This window comes from Bubalus kerabau, chromosome 4, assembly GCF_029407905.1.
Source record: "Bubalus kerabau isolate K-KA32 ecotype Philippines breed swamp buffalo chromosome 4, PCC_UOA_SB_1v2, whole genome shotgun sequence".
Taxonomy (NCBI): Eukaryota; Metazoa; Chordata; class Mammalia; order Artiodactyla; family Bovidae; genus Bubalus; species Bubalus kerabau.
The window spans coordinates 28,032,957-28,053,134 of NC_073627.1; the positions used below are offsets into that span (position 1 = coordinate 28,032,957).

The 20,178-nt window shown below is 53.4% G+C and overlaps 2 protein-coding genes across 3 annotated transcripts in view; one reads left to right on the forward strand and one right to left on the reverse strand.

Moving 5' to 3' along the window:
- ACSF2 (acyl-CoA synthetase family member 2) overlaps positions 1 to 18,403 on the forward strand; it is a 31,440-nt gene extending 13,037 nt beyond the window's left edge. The window contains exons 2-16 of one of the 2 annotated variants that reach the window (XM_055576193.1): positions 5,420 to 5,615; positions 5,993 to 6,121; positions 6,364 to 6,417; positions 6,709 to 6,827; positions 6,934 to 7,099; positions 7,628 to 7,723; positions 7,855 to 8,012; positions 8,295 to 8,386; positions 8,692 to 8,768; positions 15,196 to 15,303; positions 16,496 to 16,647; positions 17,462 to 17,603; positions 17,685 to 17,795; positions 17,928 to 17,996; positions 18,257 to 18,403. In XM_055576193.1, coding sequence (XP_055432168.1) covers positions 5,420 to 5,615; positions 5,993 to 6,121; positions 6,364 to 6,417; positions 6,709 to 6,827; positions 6,934 to 7,099; positions 7,628 to 7,723; positions 7,855 to 8,012; positions 8,295 to 8,386; positions 8,692 to 8,768; positions 15,196 to 15,303; positions 16,496 to 16,647; positions 17,462 to 17,603; positions 17,685 to 17,795; positions 17,928 to 17,996; positions 18,257 to 18,307 — 1,720 coding nt within the window. In that variant the 3' untranslated portion in view covers positions 18,308 to 18,403. Of the gene's footprint in view, positions 1 to 5,419; positions 5,616 to 5,992; positions 6,122 to 6,363; positions 6,418 to 6,708; positions 6,828 to 6,933; positions 7,100 to 7,627; positions 7,724 to 7,854; positions 8,013 to 8,294; positions 8,387 to 8,620; positions 8,769 to 15,195; positions 15,304 to 16,495; positions 16,648 to 17,461; positions 17,604 to 17,684; positions 17,796 to 17,927; positions 17,997 to 18,256 lie in introns of both variants that reach the window. The other variant, XM_055576194.1, reaches the window with a different exon arrangement.
- CHAD (chondroadherin) lies at positions 9,000 to 13,047 on the reverse strand. The gene is made up of 4 exons (XM_055576198.1): positions 12,268 to 13,047; positions 10,101 to 10,264; positions 9,689 to 9,834; positions 9,000 to 9,474 (listed from the first exon to the last, which is right to left on the reverse strand). Exons 1-3 carry the CDS (start codon positions 13,045 to 13,047, stop codon positions 9,693 to 9,695), a joined length of 1,086 nt encoding a protein of 361 aa, XP_055432173.1. The 3' UTR covers positions 9,000 to 9,474; positions 9,689 to 9,692.
- Positions 18,404 to 20,178: the final 1,775 nt, after the last annotated feature.

Consider the following 20,178-nt stretch of genomic DNA (forward strand, 5'->3'; position numbering starts at 1 on the left):
CCCTCTGCCCTACGCAACCACTTACTCTACTTTTTGTCTCTACAGATTTGCCTAACCTCAACATGACATAAATGAAATTATACAATATGTGATTTTCTGTGTCTGGCTTCTTTCACTTACTACAGTATTTTCAAGGTTCATCCATGTTGTAGCATGGATCAGTATTTCATTTCTTCTTATGGTCATATAATATTCCATTGTAGAGATATTCCCCATTTTGTTTATCCATTTATGCATTGCTGGATATTCAGGTTCTTTTCACTTTTTGACTATTGTGGATAGTACTGCTCTAAACATTTGTGTACAAATCTTTGAACACTTGTTTTCACTTCTTTTGGGTATGTGCCTAAGAGTACAATTGCCAGGGCAAATGTTAACTCTATGTTTAACTCTTTGGAGAACCACCAAAAATGTTTTCCACAGCAGCTGCACCACTTTACATTCCCATCAGCAATGCAAAAGAGTTCCAGTTTCTCCACATGCTCCCCAAATTTGTTATGCTGGTTTCTTGTTTATACCTTCCTAGTGGGTACAGTTTGGTTCAGTTCAGTTCAGTCGCTCAGTTGTTCATGTCCGACTCCTTGCGACCCCATGAATCGCAGCACGCCAGGCCTCCCTGTCCATCACCAACTCCTGGAGTTCACCCAGACTCATGTGCATCGAGTCGGTTATGCCATCAAGCCATCTCATCCTCTGTTGTCCCCTTCTCCTCCTGCCCCCAATCCCTCTCAGCATCAGAGTCTTTTCCAGTGAGTCAACTCTTCGCAGGAGGTGGCCAAAGTATTGGAGTTTCAGCCTCAGCATCAGTCCTTCCAATGAACACCCAGGATTGGTCTCAAAGTGCTATTTAATTGTGGTTTCAGTTTACATTTCATGTGCTTGTTGGCCATTCATATATCTTCTTTGGAAAAATGTCTATTGAAGTCCTTTGCTTATTTTTTAATTGGGTTATGTGCATTATTTATAATTCACGCATCTGGTTATTCATTTGAGCATTTCTTACATTCCAGGCCCTGTGAGGCACTGAAGACAAAACAGTGGACCCATTAGTTGCCAAACAAAACAATTATTTTTTAAAATAATCCTTGTTTCCTAACTTGTCTTATGAAATAAGATCTGGCAGCAGATCTAGGCCTGAATTCTCACATGCCCATTCCCTGCTCACACCTTTAGGTGCAGCTGTGCTTTGTCTGCAGTTCCCTCCCAGCTCCCGCCTAGCTGACTGACTCCCAACTGGCATTTTATAACACCCAATCCAAGTAGCTAAAGACTTACTCTAGTTGTTTGAGTTGGGAGCACCTGGGACTCCTGGCATCCTGCTCCAGCTCCTTAAACTTTCCACAAACAGACAACTTTTCCTAAAACCATATCTAGTTTCTTTTTCAGGTTTAAATGGGGTATCTGCCACTTTGTTTAAGAATAGAAAAAGAAGTGGCCGCCCTTCTTGCTCAAGGTGTTTTGGGTGTGTTTGAGGAAGGAGAGAACTAGAATCAATGGTGTTTGCATTTGGGCTTTTGAAATGATGGGTGGTTCTTAAATTTATGAGCAATGCATTGACATGAGTTTCTCAAACTCTTCAATCTTTTGAAGGAGCAACCTGTTTTCACTTCAACCTTGTCCTACCTCAGTCCCCGTTTCTTGGCTTCAATTAGTAAACAACTGTGGAAAAATAAAATTGAGATTAGACAATCTCTAGTGATCAGATAAGGACTAAATCCAGAGCCCATCCCATCCTTTCTCCCCAAATTGGGCAGGCAAGGCTATCATGCTGGAGTAGTGGTGCTGGATTCTCCATTCTCCACTTCAGGTTCAGCTATTTACCAGCTAGGCAGCCCACTTGGCCTCTTTGCGCTTCAGTTTCCTTACCTGTACAAAGAGAGTTCATAACGCCCTCCTGTATTTTTTAGAACTGGCTTAGTGTGTATCAGAGAAACCCCTTCTCACCATGGTTTTAGTAGATGGAGTTTTTCTGGGAAATGGCCAGTGTGTGGCTGGTGTGGTACAGCCTGCTGTCAGGCTCCATGTCCGTCTGTCTTGTTGCTCTGCAATGCCAAGCTCACCATGTGCTCCAAGAGAATTATCACAGGCAGCATTCCAGCCAGCAGGAAAGAAAAAGAGAAGATGTGCTTCCCTTTAAGGGCTCTTCTCCGAAGCTGTGCACACACATACACACAACCTCTGCTTAAATCCCATTGGCCAGACTTTATTCTTCAACCAGACCACCTACTGGGGAAGCTTGGAAATGCGGTGTCTATTCCACATGGCCATGGCCAGATAAACATCTGAGGGTGTATTATTAAGGGAGAAGGGGCTACTGGGAGTCTCTGTCATTCCACCTATCAGAGCCGCTGTGAAGATAAAGGAGACAATATACTTTTGAACTACATTTGGGGATGCTGTGCTTAGTCCCTCAGTTGTGTCTGACTCTTTGCGAACCCATGGACTATAGCCCACCAGGCTCCTCACGGGGATTCTCCAGGCAAGAATACTGGAGTGGGTTGCCAGTATTGCCTGGGATTGCCAGGGGATCTTCCCAACCCAGGGATCGAACCCAGGTCTCCCACACTGCAGGCAGATTCTTTACTGTCTGAGCCACCAGGGAGGGGCGCATAAATCAACCTGTTGATCTGTCAGCTAGGCATTCCAAGAGGCCACTGAAAACCATGGTGAGTGTGTAGAAAATCATATTCCACACCAAACAGGATTCTGGGACATTTTGAGAATAAGGGGATCTGTGTTGTGAAACAGATGCCCCAGCTCCCCACTTTTAATGCTTTGTTGACAACAAGACCATTAAACTAGCTGAAATCTGTGTTTTTCTGCCTTCTAATCCAGATGCTGGGCTGTTGGGAGGTGGCTTACCAAGGCTTCAAGGGCAGTGGTAAACCACTGAATGCAAAAAATGTATTTAGTTTGGATTCACCAGTTGTAAGCAACAGAAACCCAACTCAGACTAGCTTAAATGTTTGTTCATATTTTAGATTACATATATAAGTAAGATCATGCAACATTAGACTATCTGCTTCCGGCTTATTTCCCTTAAACATAATGTCCTTTGGATTCATCCATGTTGTTGCAAATGGAATTCAGCTCCTCTCTCCCCTCACCAAACTAGTTTAAATTCAAAGAGGGACTTTATTGACTGGTGACAGTGAAAAGTCCAGAGGCAGGTAGACTCAACACGTGACTGTGTCTAGGTATTCGACAAGCTCAAGATTAAGTCTGTCACTGGGTTTTCCTGTCTGTTTCTGTCTTTGTCTCTGTCTTTCCATCTCTCTACTTTCCCCTGTGTTGACTTTCTTCCTAAGCAGATTTTCTCTACATGCTTGCTCTTACACCCATCACTGTGGCAAACCCAAGAAAGGAGCACATCTGTTTCCCAGTGGGCAAAAATAGGTGCCCTCCACATTATGCCTGTGAGGGAAGGATTTGGGTACACAGTCTCTTTTGAGCGGTGTCATGGTGACTGCGAGGAACTACCTCAGTAGTTCTTTAGGTCTGCCACCCTGAGTGGTAGAATGTGGGGGCTGGCAGGGCTTCAGAGGCCTGTGACTTCTGGCTGTTTTCTGTCCTAGCACACCTGAGGAAACCAGCTGGCTTAGGTGGCTTACTACAATCTTGGAGAAGATTGCCCAGGGAGGTGATCTAGATAGCATCCCTTTGAGGATAACCACTGATCCAAGTCCTCAGACTTTATAGGTGGGGAGGCTGAGGCCCAGAAAGGAGAAGACACAGCTATCTTCACTTGGATTTTCTTGAGAACAAGAATGTGGGTGCAGGTGGTTTATTTGTGATCCTGGGAAGCAGGAGTGAGGGAATATGGAGAGGAGACAAGAAGTCAATTTGGGGCGTGTGTGGGCAACCAGGATCTTACCGCACCCCCCATCCCCAGGCTTGATGCCTCCCAGAACGCCCAGCTACAGAAGGAGAAACTTGAGGGAGTCCCTGAGGACAGAACCACAAGACACTGCCCTATCAGTGAAACGAGAAATGTGCTGAGGACACATGTCAAGGGACACCGAAGGTGTTTGTGACAATCTCCCACCCAGCCAGTGGCACACCTGGGATGAGAACTCAGGCCCCCAGCTCCAGCCAGTGCTCACTCGCTCTCCAGTTTGTGACTCATCTTAATTGAAGTCAGGAGAACCTACCCATCAGCCTGCACTGGGACACACCCTCATGTGATGTGAGGTCTCCTCTCTCATTTATACGGAAACCCAGTTTTGCTCCCCTCTGCCCTGCATACTTCATTCTGTCCAGAAATTCTCCCTCATAAGCCAGAAGCAGCCAATCGGTGACAATTAGGATTGGCCTTTTCAGCTCAGCAACTGTAGGACTGAACCATCAGGAAGGGCCCCCAGGGCCCACACCACCCTGGGGTGGTGGTCTGGAAAGCCTGGATCTGGAGCATGCCCTCTGGGGTGAGAACAGGGTCTGAGAGCTGTCATATACTTCTCTGGGCCTGGATGGGAGCCCAGCACCTGTCACCCAGGTCTGGCAAATGGGCATAAGCAGGCCCAAGCTTATGATACTTAGACTTCTGGGGACCTTTTTTTAAAAAAATAATAATTAATTGTTTTAATAATTCATAACAGAATAACTGAGTAGATCATACATGGAGTTCATTATGCCCACCCCCGACCCCATCCCTGGCACTGTTTCTCTGATATTAACATCTGCATTAGTATGGCACATTACAATTAGTGAACTAGTATGGTACATTATTGGCTTCCCAGGTGGTGCTAGTGGTAAAGAACCTGCCCACCAGTGTAAGAGACACAGGTTCAATCCCTGAGTCAGGAAGATCCCCTGGAGGGAGGGCACAACAACTGACTCCAGTATTCTTGCCTGGAGAATCTCATGGACAGAGGAGCCTGGGGGGCTACAGTTCATAGGGTCGCAAAGAGTCAGACTAGACTGAAGCAACTTAGCACACATGCACGCATGGTACATTATTGTTGACCATGGGCCAAGTTTACATCAGGGTTTAGTCCTTGTGTTAGATTATTCTGTGGGTTTTGACAGATACCCAGGGGTCTTTTTACCAGGAGGAAGTGGTGTCTAAAATGAGGCCATTCCCAGCCCTCCCAGGCTACCTCTCAGCATGATTGACCTTAGTGTCCCTTTCCAGGGTTTGGATACCAAGGCTCCAGACCCTTGGCACTGAGTGGAAACTGAGGAGTAGGCTGGGGAGAACCTTCTCTCTGATTAGGGACAGAGGTCAGCATCCAGGTTTTGATTTCCCAACGGCAAAGTAGTTCCTATGTTAAATGGGTCCCTGGCGATGGGGCAGATCAGACAGTTTCTGGAGTTTTCTGCACACGTTGTATGCAACCTGCTTCCTAGCACGATGTGCCAGCCTTTGGTTCCAGGGAGGCCTGGCTTGGTGCAGTTGAGCACATAGCCCCTCTTCCCACAGTTCTGGAGAGCTGGATAACACTGTCCCCTTGCCCGTCGGAGGCTTCAGCTATGTCCAGGGCCACGTTGGATTGCACCTTAGTAACAAGACCGTGGGGCGGTGCCTGGATGCCACAGCACAGAGGATCCCAGACCAGGAGGCCTTGGTTGTCCACCATGAAAACATCAGGTTGACCTTTGCCCAACTCAAGGAGGAGGTGGGTCCTGACTTTGAACCTTCAAAGTGGGCAGGTGCTGGCCCCCAGGTGCCAAGCTTGGTGGAGCTGCAAGGGTGGTGCCTGGGTATGGGGCAGGGTGCTGGGGCTGCCTGAGAGACCCCAAGGAATGTCAGGAGAGGAGGGCAGGGCTGAGGCAGAGAAGGTCCAGGTGCCTCCTGCATCAGTCGTTTCTGGGACACTGGTTAACTATGCATGTTCCCAAGTCCCCCTCCAGACCTCAGGCCTGCGTATCTGCCTGTCCCTCATTCCCAAGTGGTTCTGATGTGAACCCCTGGGCCAAAGGTTAAAGTCAGACTCATGGGCGCCTTTCTGCTCACCTGCATCTCACCCCTCTGTTCCCCTTCTGTTTACTCCAGGTGGATAAAGCTGCTTCTGGGCTCTTGAGTATCGGCCTCCGCAAGGGTGACCGGCTGGGCATGTGGGGACCCAACTCCTATGCATGGGTACTCATGCAGCTGGCCACAGCCCAGGCTGGCATCATTCTGGTGAGGAGGGGATTACCTGGCATAGCTGGGTATGCAGGGGGGAGGGCATCATTCAGGGGAGCTCCCTGGACCCTTGGCCCCAGAATCACACCAGTGCCTGGCTGGTTTCAGACCAGCTAGTGCTTTCTCCTGAAGCCCACCTAGGAAGCCTGAAGGTACAGGGTGCTGCCTCTGAGGGTGGAGGGGCTTCAAGTGGCAGCATCTGCCCAGGACACATGATGTACCCTCACTGTCTCCACCAGGTATCTGTGAATCCAGCGTACCAGGCTATGGAGCTGGAGTATGCCCTCAAGAAGGTGGGCCCATTCCTTGGGTACTGTGGGGGAAGCCAGCTAGTACCTAGCACAGGGGGCTTCCAGAAGCCTGTCACAGAAGGCTGAGAGGGGTGGGGGGCATGCACAGGTGACACCCTGAGTCTGTCCTTCTTCAGGCAGTGGGTGGGAGGAGGGGATGGTAGGTCAGACAGGCTAGTGTGTGTGTCGGGGGTGGTGGCTGTGTGTATGGGAGACAGAGCAACTGTCAGGACTCTACCACATTCCCAGGCTGGGGCTTCCTGCTGACCGTGGTGGGGGGCTCCCCTTCTACAGGTGGGCTGCAAAGCCCTTGTATTTCCCAAGCAATTCAAGACTCAGCAATACTACAACATCCTGAAGCAGATCTGTCCAGAGGTGGAGAAGGCCCAGCCAGGGGCCTTGAAGAGTCAGAGGTGGGGGTGTCCTGGGTTGGGAGGGGTACATTATGCTGTATCCTGGCCCCCTCACTCCTTACTCATCTCTGTGGGCCATCCCTCTCGTCATGCTCCCCACCGCCAGGCTTCCGGATCTGACCACAGTCATCTCGGTGGATGCCCATCTGCCAGGGACGCTGCTCCTGGATGAGGTGGTGGCAGCTGGCAGTCAAGAGCAAAATCTGACCCGGCTCCGGCACACCCAGCAGTTCCTGTCCTGCCATGACCCCATCAACATCCAGTTCACCTCGGTACGGCAGAGATCTCCAGGTCCTGGACCCAGGCTGGCATGCTAACACCTGCCTGCCCTGAGACCCGCCCCGAGAGCAAGGAGGCAGCAGAGATCAGTAGAGCACTCTCCTCCTGTGGCCAGCCCTAGCTGTGCCCTGGAAAACAGCAACTAGAGTCCTTGTCCCATGCCCCTCTCCCCTGGCCCTCTTGTCCCAAGCACAGTGGCAGATGTGCTGAGCCACCACAGGTCAGAGCCCCTCATTTGGCAGATGGGGAAACTGATGCCCAGAGAGGCCATCTGCTGGCGAGCCTCTGAGCCACCTTATAAGTGGCCTGAGAGTAGACCTTCTCTGCCACATTTCTGAATCCTAACACCTGGCACCATGCAGGCACAAGGCAAATCACTAAATATGTACTGAGTGAATGAATGGATCTAGGGCAACAATCTCAATCTCCTGACTCCCATCCAGTGCTCTTCCATGCCGTGGCCCAGGATGGGAAGGGGATGGGATGAAAGAGGCCAAGCTATCAGCTTCTTATCTTGTCAGGGGACAACCGGCAGCCCCAAGGGGGCCACACTCTCCCATTACAACATTGTCAACAACGCCAGCATGATAGGGCAGCGCCTGAGACTGCACCAGAAGGTGAGGGGGTGCTGGCCCAGCAAGGGCCTCTGGCACCCTGCAGGGGTGGGGGCTTGCTGGGTTCCCCCTTCTGGCTAGAGGAGCTGGGCTTCTGGCCCCACAGTAGACCCAGCTCCTGCTTCCATCTCCAGATGCCAGAGGAGTCGCGGATAGTGCTGCCTAGCCCCCTGTACCACTGCCTGGGCTCTGTGGGGGGCACAATGGTGAGCCTGGTACACGGTGTTACCCTCATCCTGTGCTCTCCGGTCTTTGAGGGTAAGAAGACGCTGGAGGCCATCAGCAGAGAAAGGTGGGCATCAGTGGGCAGCTATCTGTGGGCTGATAAGATCCTCCTGTTCCTCACTCCTGGGCCCTGATTCCTTTCCAAGCTGTCTCCGCCCTCCAATCAAGAGAAATGGAGATGGGGTAGTGGGAGATTCTCAGGAGACCAGTTCCTCCCTCCAAGGAGCTTCTGCTTATATCCCACAGTTGCAGCCGTGGCCCTTACTGTAGGCTTAGAGTCTGGTGGGTGAGAGGAGGAAGTTCCCTTCTACTTCCAAGCCTGATTTTGAGATGCACCTCCCTTATACAGAGGCTCCTTCCTGTATGGGACCCCCACAATGTTCGTGGACGTTCTGAACCAACCAGACTTCTCCAGTTACGACATCTCAACCATGCGTGGAGGTGGGATGGGACCAAGAGTGGTGAGGCCAGGACTAGCTTAGTGAGCTGCATAGGTGCCCAATCTTTCATTTAGGGGCAAAAAGGCCACTAAACATGGGTGGGAGGGAGGGAAATCCTCCGTGTCCCTAGACACCAGCCTAAGACCAGCTGCCTAGACATCAACCTAAGGATAGCTGCCAGGTCTAGAAACAAGTCCAGGGTCGGGAAGCAAAGGGAATGTTATTTCCTAAAAAGGGCTATAGGTGAATGGGAGTCTACTGGACCTGGAGAAGGTGGGAGCTGTGTCAGCCCTCTCTCCGATTCAGGTGTGATTGCTGGGTCTCCTGCACCCCCAGAGCTGATCAGAGCCATCATCAACAAGCTGAACATGAAGGAGCTAGTGGTAAGCAGAGGCAGGGGCTGGGGTGGGGGGCAGGCCAGGGCTGGGCAAGAACAGATTGCTGGATGTGTCGAGGAGTCCAGCCTGGGTCTCCAAGGAAGACCCTTCGGCTGGCCCTCATTCTAGAAAGCCAATGTGAGAAACTGCAGTCTGACCTCATCAATAGCTCTCAAGTCACAAAAACAGGTGACAGGGGAATAAATATTATACATACATAAATTTATATTTATAGAAATCTGGGGAAGAAATGCAGCGTGGGAAGATGTGTGGCAAAGCACCAGTGTCCTGGCAGGTGGGGGCTGGCGGAGTTGAGGGTAGGGGCTTCAGACCCTTCCTAGGAGCAAGGGGTAGGGCAAGGATCTGATGTTTGTTTCCAAATGACAGGGAAAGGGAAATCGAGAGGAGGATTCTGGAAGGGTGGCCATCCTGATGGTCACCCTGTTCTGGTCCTAAACGACTTGGGGGTCTTAGCAACAGCTTCTCTGAGAGGAGCTGTGGCCGTGAGGCCAGGCGTGCTGGAGCTCTCAGCATCAAGTGGAGCTGGGTTTGTGCTGGAGTGCCCGGGTGCCCTGCCAGGACATGTCTAGGTGTGAACAGATCTATGTATCAGCAGAGGGTGTTGGGAGAAGATGGGAGTCAGAGGTGAGAGGATCAGTAGTTTCTCCGGCAGAAGGCAGAGGCCAGTCACCAGGACTGGCTGGGTCAGGACCTGTGGTGAGGCAAGGACTGGTGTCAGGACGCCAACAGTCTAGATGCTGTTCGGAGAGAATGGTGGGAGTCCTAGGAGGTATCATTTTCCCCCTTAGAGGAGGGAGCCCCAGTCCTCCCCTCCTTTCCCTGTAAAAATGGAAGTATCCTGGGACATCCTCCTCAATTCCAGAGTCTCTAGAGAGAGAATGGGGATCATGCCCACTGGACCCCACCTGTTTAATGGCGGCCGGCTTTCTTGGACCTCTTAGTGGGGAACTTGCAGCCGCGGAAGGCATCCGTGTCACGAATGTGCTGGCCCCTGAACTTGGCGGGCGATGCGCAAGTGGCATCAGGGCGAGAGGTCTTAGCTTCCAGCCACCTGGAGAGACAGAGAATTGCTGGGGTTGGGGAAGAGATGTAAGAGTATTGGAGGTAAGGACAGTGAACCATGGGGTCAGGTTGACTTTGCTTTGGGGTAGTCTGGAACTGTCATCTTCATTTTAGAAATGGGGAAGTGCCCAGCGTCCCACACCTCTTAGGGAGCAAATCTAGGACATATGCCTAGGATGTCTTAGTGCAGGGTCAGTATGTCTCCACTCCATCACAGGAGGATGGCCTCTAGGGGTACTACTGGGGCCCTCTCACCTCCGAAGGCCCCGGAGCTGGCAGGTACACTTCCAGGGGTTGTTGGTGAGGGTGAGGGTCTCCAGGCTGTCAAAGGGGAAGTTGGAGGGCAGCTGGTGCAGGCGGTTGTTCTCCAGATGGACATGTTTCAGCGTGGTCACACCCAGGAAGGCACCGTCAGAAAACTAGGGAGCAGGGTGGGCGTGAGTGAGCAGCTCAGTCCCAGTGTCCGGCCTCTCCCAGCTCTATGCTCCCACGGGGCAGGGTCCACCCCAAATGCAACAGTGGTGCCCTGAGCAGGTTCACAGCGTGACTAGGTTTTCTCAGAAGATCTAATCCATACAATGGTCTGTTGAGCTAGGTAGTGTTTCTTTTCAATATGTAGATTGCAGGGCAAGGTTAAGTCCCTTGCTCAGGGTGGCACTAGGGAGTCAACAGTAGCTGCAGGGCCACATCTAGCTCCTTTTCCTCTGGCACCGTGCTCCCTGTGCAAACACTGGGACTGGGGAGGCAGCCAGAGTTTGGCCTCAGCGGCCCAAGCTGGCACAGAGTGAAGCTGGTCAGTGTTTGGTGGGATGGGCCATGGGCCCAGGCTCCCCACAGGCCCCAGGGTCCTGCATGTCCCCCAGCTTTGTCCTCCCTGCTCCCGCACTGCCTGCCAGGCACTATTTGTGGATCCACCTTGGTGGAGTCTTGGGCCAGGCTGGCTGGCTCCAGAGGAAACATTCTATTGGTGCCCACATCTTGGCCCAGACATCACGGTTCCTGCCTGGCCTCGCCTGCCCCAAATGAGCCCCTGCTTCCCCGCTCTACTTCCCACTGAAAGGCCACGCTGGCAATAATGGGCCCCAGGGGACTGTGACTTCAGCTGGGGAGTGTTCGGGGCTGAAGAAGGGCAGGCTTGGGCAGGCTCTGTCCGCCCAGACTAAGGCCGGTTGCTATCCAGGTATGATTCTGCCCTCATCTCTGTGCCTGTGGTCCAGGGAAGGGTGTGAACCTCCCTGGTATTCAGACTGTTCTGATCTGTCTTGCCACCTTACCCTGCTTCCTGCCCAAACCTCCTGGTGAAGCCCCTGCGCCAGAGCAATTTTCTGGTCCCAAGAAGGGATTCCACCCTGACCCAAGGCAGCAGCACCTGGCCAGGCACTGGGCATCTGAGGGAGGACAAAGTCAGGAGATGGGTCTGGTGACCAGGGTGGGCAAAGGGCAGTGAGTGGTCTGGGGCACAGTGAGGCATGGCCAATCTTTCCTGTGGGGAGACACCCAGGGTCCTTGTGCCGAAGGTTGACAGTAGTGAGTGGCTCTTGCCTTTTCCCCTTCATGGAACCCATGGATGCCATGCCTGCATTCTGGGGCAGGCCCCTGGTCCATGGTCCCCACTCAGCTGAAATGGCTCTGAGGATGCAGTGGAATGCATGTGTGTGGACTGGGGGTTGGGTGGGGGATCCACCAGGGCCTCTGGGAGGCATAGAGGCGGTCTTCCTCAGTTATGTGCTCCCTGCTCACTCCCCAGCCCCCCACTCCACCTTAGCACTTATGCACACTCCCCACCAGGAACAGGGTCTCTTTGTGGGCCTGATTTGCCCAGCTCCTCTGGAAGGCTTCTCAATAAACAAACCTCCCTTTATGGGGTGGTAGGTTTACTGGAGGCAGGAAAAAAACAGCAGAGGAGGGGTGGAAGGCCCAACAGGAAGAGGTGGCTTCTGTGCACAGCAGGGGGGTTGAGGGCCCTGGATATGCCTCCTGGGGGCCATTGGTGGGGCCAGGACAGCCTAGCTCTGTTTATAAGTAGGAATCTTAGGAGGGTAGTGGCTGAGACTCAGGACAGGGACAGCAGGGCAGGATTTGGGGTGGGGATGTGATAAGAAGACCGAAGCGACTTAGCATGCATGCATGCATTGGAGAAGGAAATGGCAACCCACTCCAGTATTCTTGTCTGGAGAATCCCAAGGACAGGGGAGCCTGGTGGGCTGCCGTCTATGGGGTCGCACAGAGTCGGACACGACTGAAGCGACTTAGCAGCAGCAGCAGCATCGATAAGATGAGGACAGAGCTCCACACCTTGGAGACAGCCACAGGTAGAGGAATTTTAGGGGAGAGGGGATGGTGCCCAGCTGTGGCCCTGGATCCCCGGGCCTCCTGGCAGTGAACAAGGAGCCAGGGCACAGCCCCGCAACCAGGAGCTCACCTTCTCCAGGTTGGTGTTGTCCAGCCAGAGCGTCTCCAGGTATCTGCCGAAGGACTGGAAGGCATTATCGGGAATGCTTTTCAGGGGATTGTGGGACAGCTTCAGCTCCTCCACCACCCTCAGCTTGCTCAGAGCAGCTGAGGGGTAGCTGGACAGCTGGTTCCTGTCCAGGTAGAACTTGGCGAGGTTTTCCACGTCATCCAGAGCGCCGGGCTGCAGGGAACTGAGTGAGTTTTCCGACAGGTAGAGCCAGCGCAGGTCCTTGGCGCCCTGGAAGGCGCCTGAGCGCAGCTCTCGGATCTTGTTGTTGTTGAGCTGCAGGATGAAAAGGTTGACGAGAGGGGAGAGCAGCCCCCGGGGCAGCTCCGTCACCTTATTGTGGTCCAGGTAGAGGTAGGTGAGCTCGGTCAGGTCGTCAAAGGCACCGGCGCGCAGCACGCGGATGTCGTTATGGGACAGGTACAGGTAGATGAGCTGCTTGAGGCCGCGGAAGGCGCCAGCGGCCACCTCGCGGATCTGACAATGCTGCAGGTGCAGAGACACGAGGCTGGGCATGGCCCGAAATGAGTTGGCTGCCAGCACAGGGAAGTTGTTGCGCTGTAGGTTAAGCAGCTTGGTCTTCTCTGACACCTTGGGGATCTTCTGCAGCCCCACCTTGTCGCAGATGACATGCTGCAGGTCGCTGTGGCAGTGGCAGTTCTGGGGGCAGGCGGCCAGCGCAGGCAGCAGGCTGGCCAGGAGGCCCAGGCTGAGGCTGAGCAGGAGCATCGGGCGGGCCATGGCCGGGACGTCTGGGGCCGAGGCAGGGGGCAGCGGCAAGTCCTCGGCGCTCAGCCTCCCGCCCTATTTATATGGTGGCCCTGACCGCAGCCGGCAGCCAGAGCCAGCTCCTACGTGGAGCCGGAGGCCACCGGGTTAACTCCCTCCCGCCCAGAGCTGCGCCCCTGCCCTCGACGGGGAAGGGCCCTCCCACCCTGGGGACTCTGCGGGGGGCCGCACTGGCCCCGAACCTCGGCCCCTAGCTCGGGCCCCTGTCTCCCTGCCCTCGGACCCGCTCCCTGCCCACCCCATCTCCTCTCCGCCCGGGGCGGGGGAGGGTATGGGTGTGTCCAGGACCCGAGTTTACTCCCGAGTCGGGCGGGGGCGGGGGGCGGCGGGCAGCCCCCGAACTTATTTGTTTGCTCAAGTCTGAGCCTCCACGCCTCCCCCCAGACGCCCTCGGCCGCGTGCCCTGGACCCAGCGAGGGAGGAAGCAGGGCCGGGCAGCCTGACGCGAGTCTCGCCGCGGTCGCCGGCCGGCGGCGCTTTAATGGGGCTCTTGTGCGGCGCCGGCGGAGCGTGAGAGCCACCCTGGCGTCGGGCTCCCCGCTCCAGCTGCTCTCGAGAGGTGGAGCTCCTCCCCGCCCTCGACTGGCCCTGGCCTCTCTCTCCCAGCCTTCCGCTGGCTTTCTGTCCCCTGCACCCCCTGTATCCCTTTGCCACGACTGAAGGCAACCAGAAAAGTGGGAACTGGCGGCGAGGGGATGACCCACAGGCCTCGGCAAACACCTCAAGACCACAGGCACGGTGGCTCTGTCTTCCCCCCTCCCTAATCTCCCTAAAATGTCCACATCTCTTCATACCCACCCCACCCTGCAGTGGTCAGGACCCTTTGTGGGGGGTGGTTCTCTCAGGGTGGTGGCCAGAGTGGCGCCAAGGTGTACCTGGCAGAAGCCACACCCGGGCAGTGGCCCCAGGACTGTAAGGGTGGGTGAGAGGGCTGGGTCCCAACAGCTCAGGCTTCACGACCCCAGGTCCTGTGGGCAGCCCTACCCCAGCCAACTGGGTCTCTGTGTGTCTACTTGTCAGCCACGGTGTCTGGGTTCCTGTGGAAACGGGAGGGTGGGCAGGCAGAGTCACAGCTCTGGCCCCAAAGCAAGCTCTGGGCCGACCGGTAGGAGTTCTTGTCTGTGTTGGGGGGTGTGAGGAGGAACCAGACCCCAAGTCTTGCCAGACCCCAGCTATGCCTGATTCATGCCCACTAACACGGAGGAAATTGAGGGGAGGGGAGGGCTGAAGGACAAACAAAGGTCTGGTGTCTTTGCTGGCTGGAAGGAACCTACCCAGCCCCTCTCCCTTCATGCGGTGCTCAGGTGCGGGAGCCTGCCGTCCTAAGCCCCTTCCAGCCGTTGCCTCTGGATGGGGGTCATACTTGGGCCAGAACACTGTCTTGTGGTATTCCTCCAGGGCTGACTGCTGCTTTTCTGTTGCTCAGGATGTTCCAACCACTAGAAGGGGGGCTGGGGTGTGTGCCACTGGTTTTGTAAACCCTTGCTTTGGCTGTATTTTTATTTTGAGCAAAACAAATTTACAGGAAACTTTCCAGAATTTGAAGGGGGGGCACCCTACCCCAAGACCAGGCATTTATCCCGGGTTTCGAGTGGATGGGGCAGGATAGGGGTAGGTGGCTGGTATCTGTGTAGCTCCCGTCTGGGCCAAGGCAGGCTGGCTTTCTCATCAAATTTATGGATTCTTCAGCTTGGAAAGAAGGGGCAGGGGATGCTGTGGCCTGAAATCAGGAAGGGGGTGTTAAGACAGCCTGGGGATGGGGTGGGGAAGCTGAGATGTTGGTAACTGGGAACCACAGGCTAAACCATGTGGTTGCTCCAAGGAACCAGGAAGACTGAGAGCCCGGCTGGAAGAGAATGGCTTCCCTGCTCTCAATTTTATTTCAGACCTGGGCCCCCTGCTAGTTGAGCTAGTCTGACTCTATATCCAGTGCCTTTGCCTCCTGACCCCTGACCTCTGCCAAATATGCCTCTTTTCCCACTGTTCAACTGCTTCCATCCCCCACAACCCACTCCCCACCCCAGGTCCTTCCCTCAGGGTAACTTCCCCATCCTTCTGCTCCCCAGGCTCTGTTCCAAACACCCTTTCTGGCTCCTCTAGGTGGCTTATGGAACCACAGAGAACAGCCCCGTGACCTTCATGAACTTCACCGAGGACACTGTGAAGCAGAAGGCAGAAAGTGTGGGCAGAGTCATGCCTCACACAGAGGTGGGCCCCAGACACCCCCCTCCCACCACTCACCTGGGTGTGCCCCTGGGACATTTATTGCTTTCAATTAGAGATCCAAACAGCTCACTCCAGACACTGAGAACCCCCAGCCACGAGGTCTTCCTGGGCCTGGCCTGGGGCTTTCTCTGTGGGCTGAGGCCTGAACGGGAAGAGCTGGAACAGTGGCCAGCTGCCAGCTGAACTTCTCTGCAGCCTCCCTTCCTGTCTGAGGTGTGTTTTTGCCAAGCCCACTGTCTGTTTTGGGGCAGCCAGAACAGCCTCATAGAGGAGCCAGAGCACAGAGATTTTTCCTATACAGCTCTTTCTCTCCCATAGCCCTCCCCTCCTTCCCCACCTCATTTCAGCAGATTTCCTTTGTGCTTGGCATAAAGTTTCCCAAATAGCTTCTCCCTCAGGGAGTCCCTTGCATCTTGAAGACTGGCCCAGAGCACCTTTCACTCTCAAATTCCCAGCCTCCAGTGCTGATGCTTTATGCCAGCGTACCCGCCTTGTACCTTCCCCTCCCGCCTTGTACCTCGCCCCTCTGGGATTATTGCCAATGTGCTTCCCCTGGGGCCAACCTCTCTCCCCCCTAAAGTGAGTGTGCAGTGACACCAGTCCCTCCCATGTGTCTGCCGTGTTCCATGTGTCACTCACTGAGAGACCCACCTGTGAGGCAGACAAGCCAGGTGCGGTTCTCCCCATTTCACAGATGCAGACACGAGGCACAAGGGCTAAGCTTTCCTTGCCCAACGGTTGTGGCTCATTTCTTGACCAGGCTTTCAGATTCTGCCTGTCTGCCGCCTCTCCTGTTCATGTGGCCCTGCTCTGCCACCCTCTTTGGCTTCTTTATTTATTGCTTAGTGGGAAGTAAGAGGAGACTCCCTTCCTTCTGCACAGTTTATAATTCTTTAGCTAGCCTGGCCCCCCTTCTGGCCTCCTTCTCTGAGCAGCTCCCACCCACTCTGTTTCCTCCGCACCTCTGACTTGGGCCTCAACTGTTCTTTCATGCCCAGCTCAGGTACCCAACTGGTGACAGATCTACTCAGCCTGCGTCTCCATTCCTTGGGGATGGGCAGAGCCAGGGGGATTCATTATAGGGGGAAAGAAGGCAAAGCTCTCCCCATTCCTGAGGCCCCTCATCCTGAAGTGAGAGGGTGGGAGGCCCCAGCCTGAAGCTGCCTGGTCCCAGGCCCAGATTGTGAACACGGAGACGGGGACACTGACAGAGCTGAACACACCTGGAGAGCTGTGCATCCGAGGGTACTGCGTCATGCTGGGCTACTGGGGTGAGCCCCAGAAGACCGAGGAAGCAATTGGACAGGACAAGTGGTACTGGACAGGGTGAGAAGGCGGGGCAGGGTGGAGCGGTCGGCTGCCGAGGGGAAGCTGGGGGTCCTGAGGCTGAGTTGGGAACACTGAACTAGAACTGGGAGAACCAGTTGTCAAGATAGCCCCTTCCCATCTCGGAGACTTAGTTTCAAAAATGTATAAAATGAGGATGATCATATTCTCCAAATAGGGGTCCTGGAAGGACCAAACGCAGTACAGATGAGAACTCCTAGGGTAGCGCCTGCAAAATCTGAGCCTAGATTCAGGCAGTCATTTAATTCAGCAAATTCTAATTATGCACCCGCCATGTGCTGGCACTGTTCTAAACACTGGTGGTCCAGGGGAAAGCAATGCGGAGGATCCTGCTATTACTTCCCCCATGTCTGGTGGAGGGAGACAGATACAGTCAAGATCGTTTCCAACATTCATAAACACAACTAATAAGATAGGGTCACAGGAGAGAGAGTGGCTGTGGTGGAGAAGCGAGATTCCTTTCTCTTTGGTGATCAGAGGAGGCTTCTCTCAGGTGGAAATGTTTGAGCTGAAACCTGAATGGTAAGAAGCCAGCCCCAAAAGGTGTATGCATAGATAAGTTGAGAGAGAGAGAAAAAATATGCTCTAGGTATGGGTTTACTCAGTTTGGTCTGCCTCCTACATGAGATAGTTCCTCCTGTATGATCCAGGTAATGTCTTGTTCGTGCCATATGCCCCAGAGTCTAGAGTAGTGTAAGACATACTGTAGGTGTTTCCTAAGTGTTTGGGAGTGAGTGAGTGAGCCAGCCAGATGAGGCAGAGGTCAGAGGTAGCTCCTGGGCTTTCCTTGCAGAGACATTGCCACGATGGATGAGCAGGGCTTCTGCAAGATTGTGGGCCGCTCTAAGGATATGATCATCCGTGGCGGTGAGAATATCTACCCCGCCGAGCTCGAAGACTTCTTTCACACACACCCACAGGTTCAGGAAGTGCAGGTGAGGCACCCAGCCCAGGTGAGAGCCCAAGAGCAGGGGACACAGATGGGGATGTATGATATCTGTCTCTGACTTTGGAAGGTGGTGGGAGTGAAGGATGACCGAATGGGGGAGGAAATCTGTGCCTGCATTCGGCTCAAGGAAGGGGAGAAGACCACGGCAGAGGAGATCAAGGCTTTCTGCAAAGGGAAGGTGGGAGCCTCAATTCACCCCAAGCATCGCTGTGCTGCCCAGTTCTCTAATACCCTCTGCCTGCCAACCTGTCAACCCACTGCCCACTATGACCCTACCCAACTTCATGCTTTATCCCCCTCTGGCCTGCAGATCTCCCACTTCAAGATTCCCCGGTACATTGTTTTTGTCACAAACTACCCCCTCACCGTCTCAGGAAAGGTATGTAAGGAGACCAGGGAGGGGCAGGGAAGTTGGAGCCCAGGTGCAGAAGGTCAGGTGGCCCTGCCTGAGCCTCCCTGAGTGATGAGCCAGAGTCTGTTGAGAGGCTGGCAGTTGGGTCACAAGTTTGTCAGCTCACCCTGGTTTGCCCTGAACTTTCCTGGCTTTAGCCTGAGAAACTCCTCAGTCCCAGGCAAACCAGCAGGGCTTGGACACCCTAGCTAGCTTGCCTAATTCTCACTTCTTTCACTTTCCTCTAGATACAGAAATTCAAACTTCGGGAGCAGATGGAGCAACATCTAAACCTGTGAATAAAGGAAAAGAGAAGATCCTTCCTCCCTGCCCTTCTCCCACATTCCCCATGTCTGCGTTGTGATCTGGCATAAAGAGATTCTCTGTTTACTTTGGCTGGTCTCTTGCTGGTGTGCTCTCTTTGCAGCTGCTACAGGATGGAGAAGGGAAGAGACCCAAAGCACTTTAAAACTCCTATTCCTTGTCAACGATGGTGCTAAGCACTTTGGTGTGCATTACCTATTTCATTTAATCCTTGCTCGATCCCTTTGAGATATCAACACAATTAGGGTGTTATCTAATCTAACACAATTATATATCAACACTCATTTCTTTTTCACATTGTTGCCAGATTAGTGCAGCAAGAAGTATTTTTTTAAATAGCTTTATTGAGTTATAATTCACATACTACCCAATTCACCCATTTAAAGTGTTACATTCAATGGTTTTTAGTATATTCACAGATATGTGCACTGATCAACAAAGTCAACATAAAAAATGTTCATCACCTCTTAAAAATAAACTCTATACCCTTTAACTATCATCCTACATCCCCCTACTCCCCTATCCCTCCCAAGCAAACCAATTTTGATCTTTTTTCTTAATCAATAAAACCAGGGCTTCCTTGATGGGCAGTTAAAGCAGGATAAAGCAAGCTGTAGCTTGATCCAAGAAATAAAAAACAGCTAAACACATCGATTTCTAGTTCAGAGACAGAAGGAAAAGTTCCTTCTGCTTGCAAGCCTTATCTCCCATTGTTTGCCCTCAGCAGCAGCAGCAGCCTCATCTTTACTTTTTAGAAAATGAACATAAATTTAGGGTGTTCTGAATGCCAGTCACTATATACATACAGACACATCCATATCCTGTTGTATCCATATCCAGATACATCCAACATTTCCTGTAGAAATCTTTCCAAGAACACAGTCAAGCAGGCATTATCCCCATTTCACAAAGGATGAAACTGTAAGTTCAGTGTCTTGCCCAAATTTACACAGCTGGAATTAGAACTCAGCTGCCTGATTCCAAAGCCCATGATCTTTCCACTTCCTGGGACAGTTCTTCGGGTGTCTGATTGTCCAGCCCTTCTTCTGAACCCTATCTGTCCCACATACACCATCTCTGACTCTTCTCACAGCAGATGCCTGGGATTGGCCCGACCCAGGTGACAGCCTATGCTCTTGACCAAGCAGGGATTTTCTGCATCTGCAGCATTCAGTCCAAGTGCCGTCTCCTCCCCCACTGATTGCACAGTGGTAACAGACCAACCTCACAGCACGAAGCACACAGGCCTGGTGTCCAGGAGGTGCTGAATTAAATCGGTTGCCTGTTGTCGCTTGTTGGTTTATGTATCCCCTGTCTCCTGTACCTGCACTTCGCCCTAATCTTATGCATCTGGATGTCCTCAGCGCCCAAACTCTGAGCCAGGCACATAAAACGTGAAGAAACCTATTGAACGAACTAAGAGGTCCTGGCTCGATCCAGGAACTCGCTCCCGATGTGGTGCCAAAAACTGGGGAGCTGCCCCTCTACAAGTCGGACACCACTGAGCGACTTCACTTTCACTTTTCACTTTCATGCACTGGAGAAGGAAATGGCAACCCACTCCAGTATTCTTGCCAGGAGAATCCCAGGGACAGGGGAGCCTGGTAGGCTGCCATCTCAGGGGTCGCACAGAGTCGGACACGACTGAAGCGACTTAGCAGCAGCAGCAGCCCCTCTACACCTCCAGCCTCCAGAGAAAGGACGGCCGGGCGGCTGCGGTGAGGGCATCGGTGCCCAGCAGGTGGCGCTACGTCCCCGAGCCCTTAGCGCGGTGCTCCGGCAAAGGGCGCGGCCACGCAGCCCCAGTCCTTCCGCCGGGGCGGCCGCTCCCCCACCCCCACCCCGA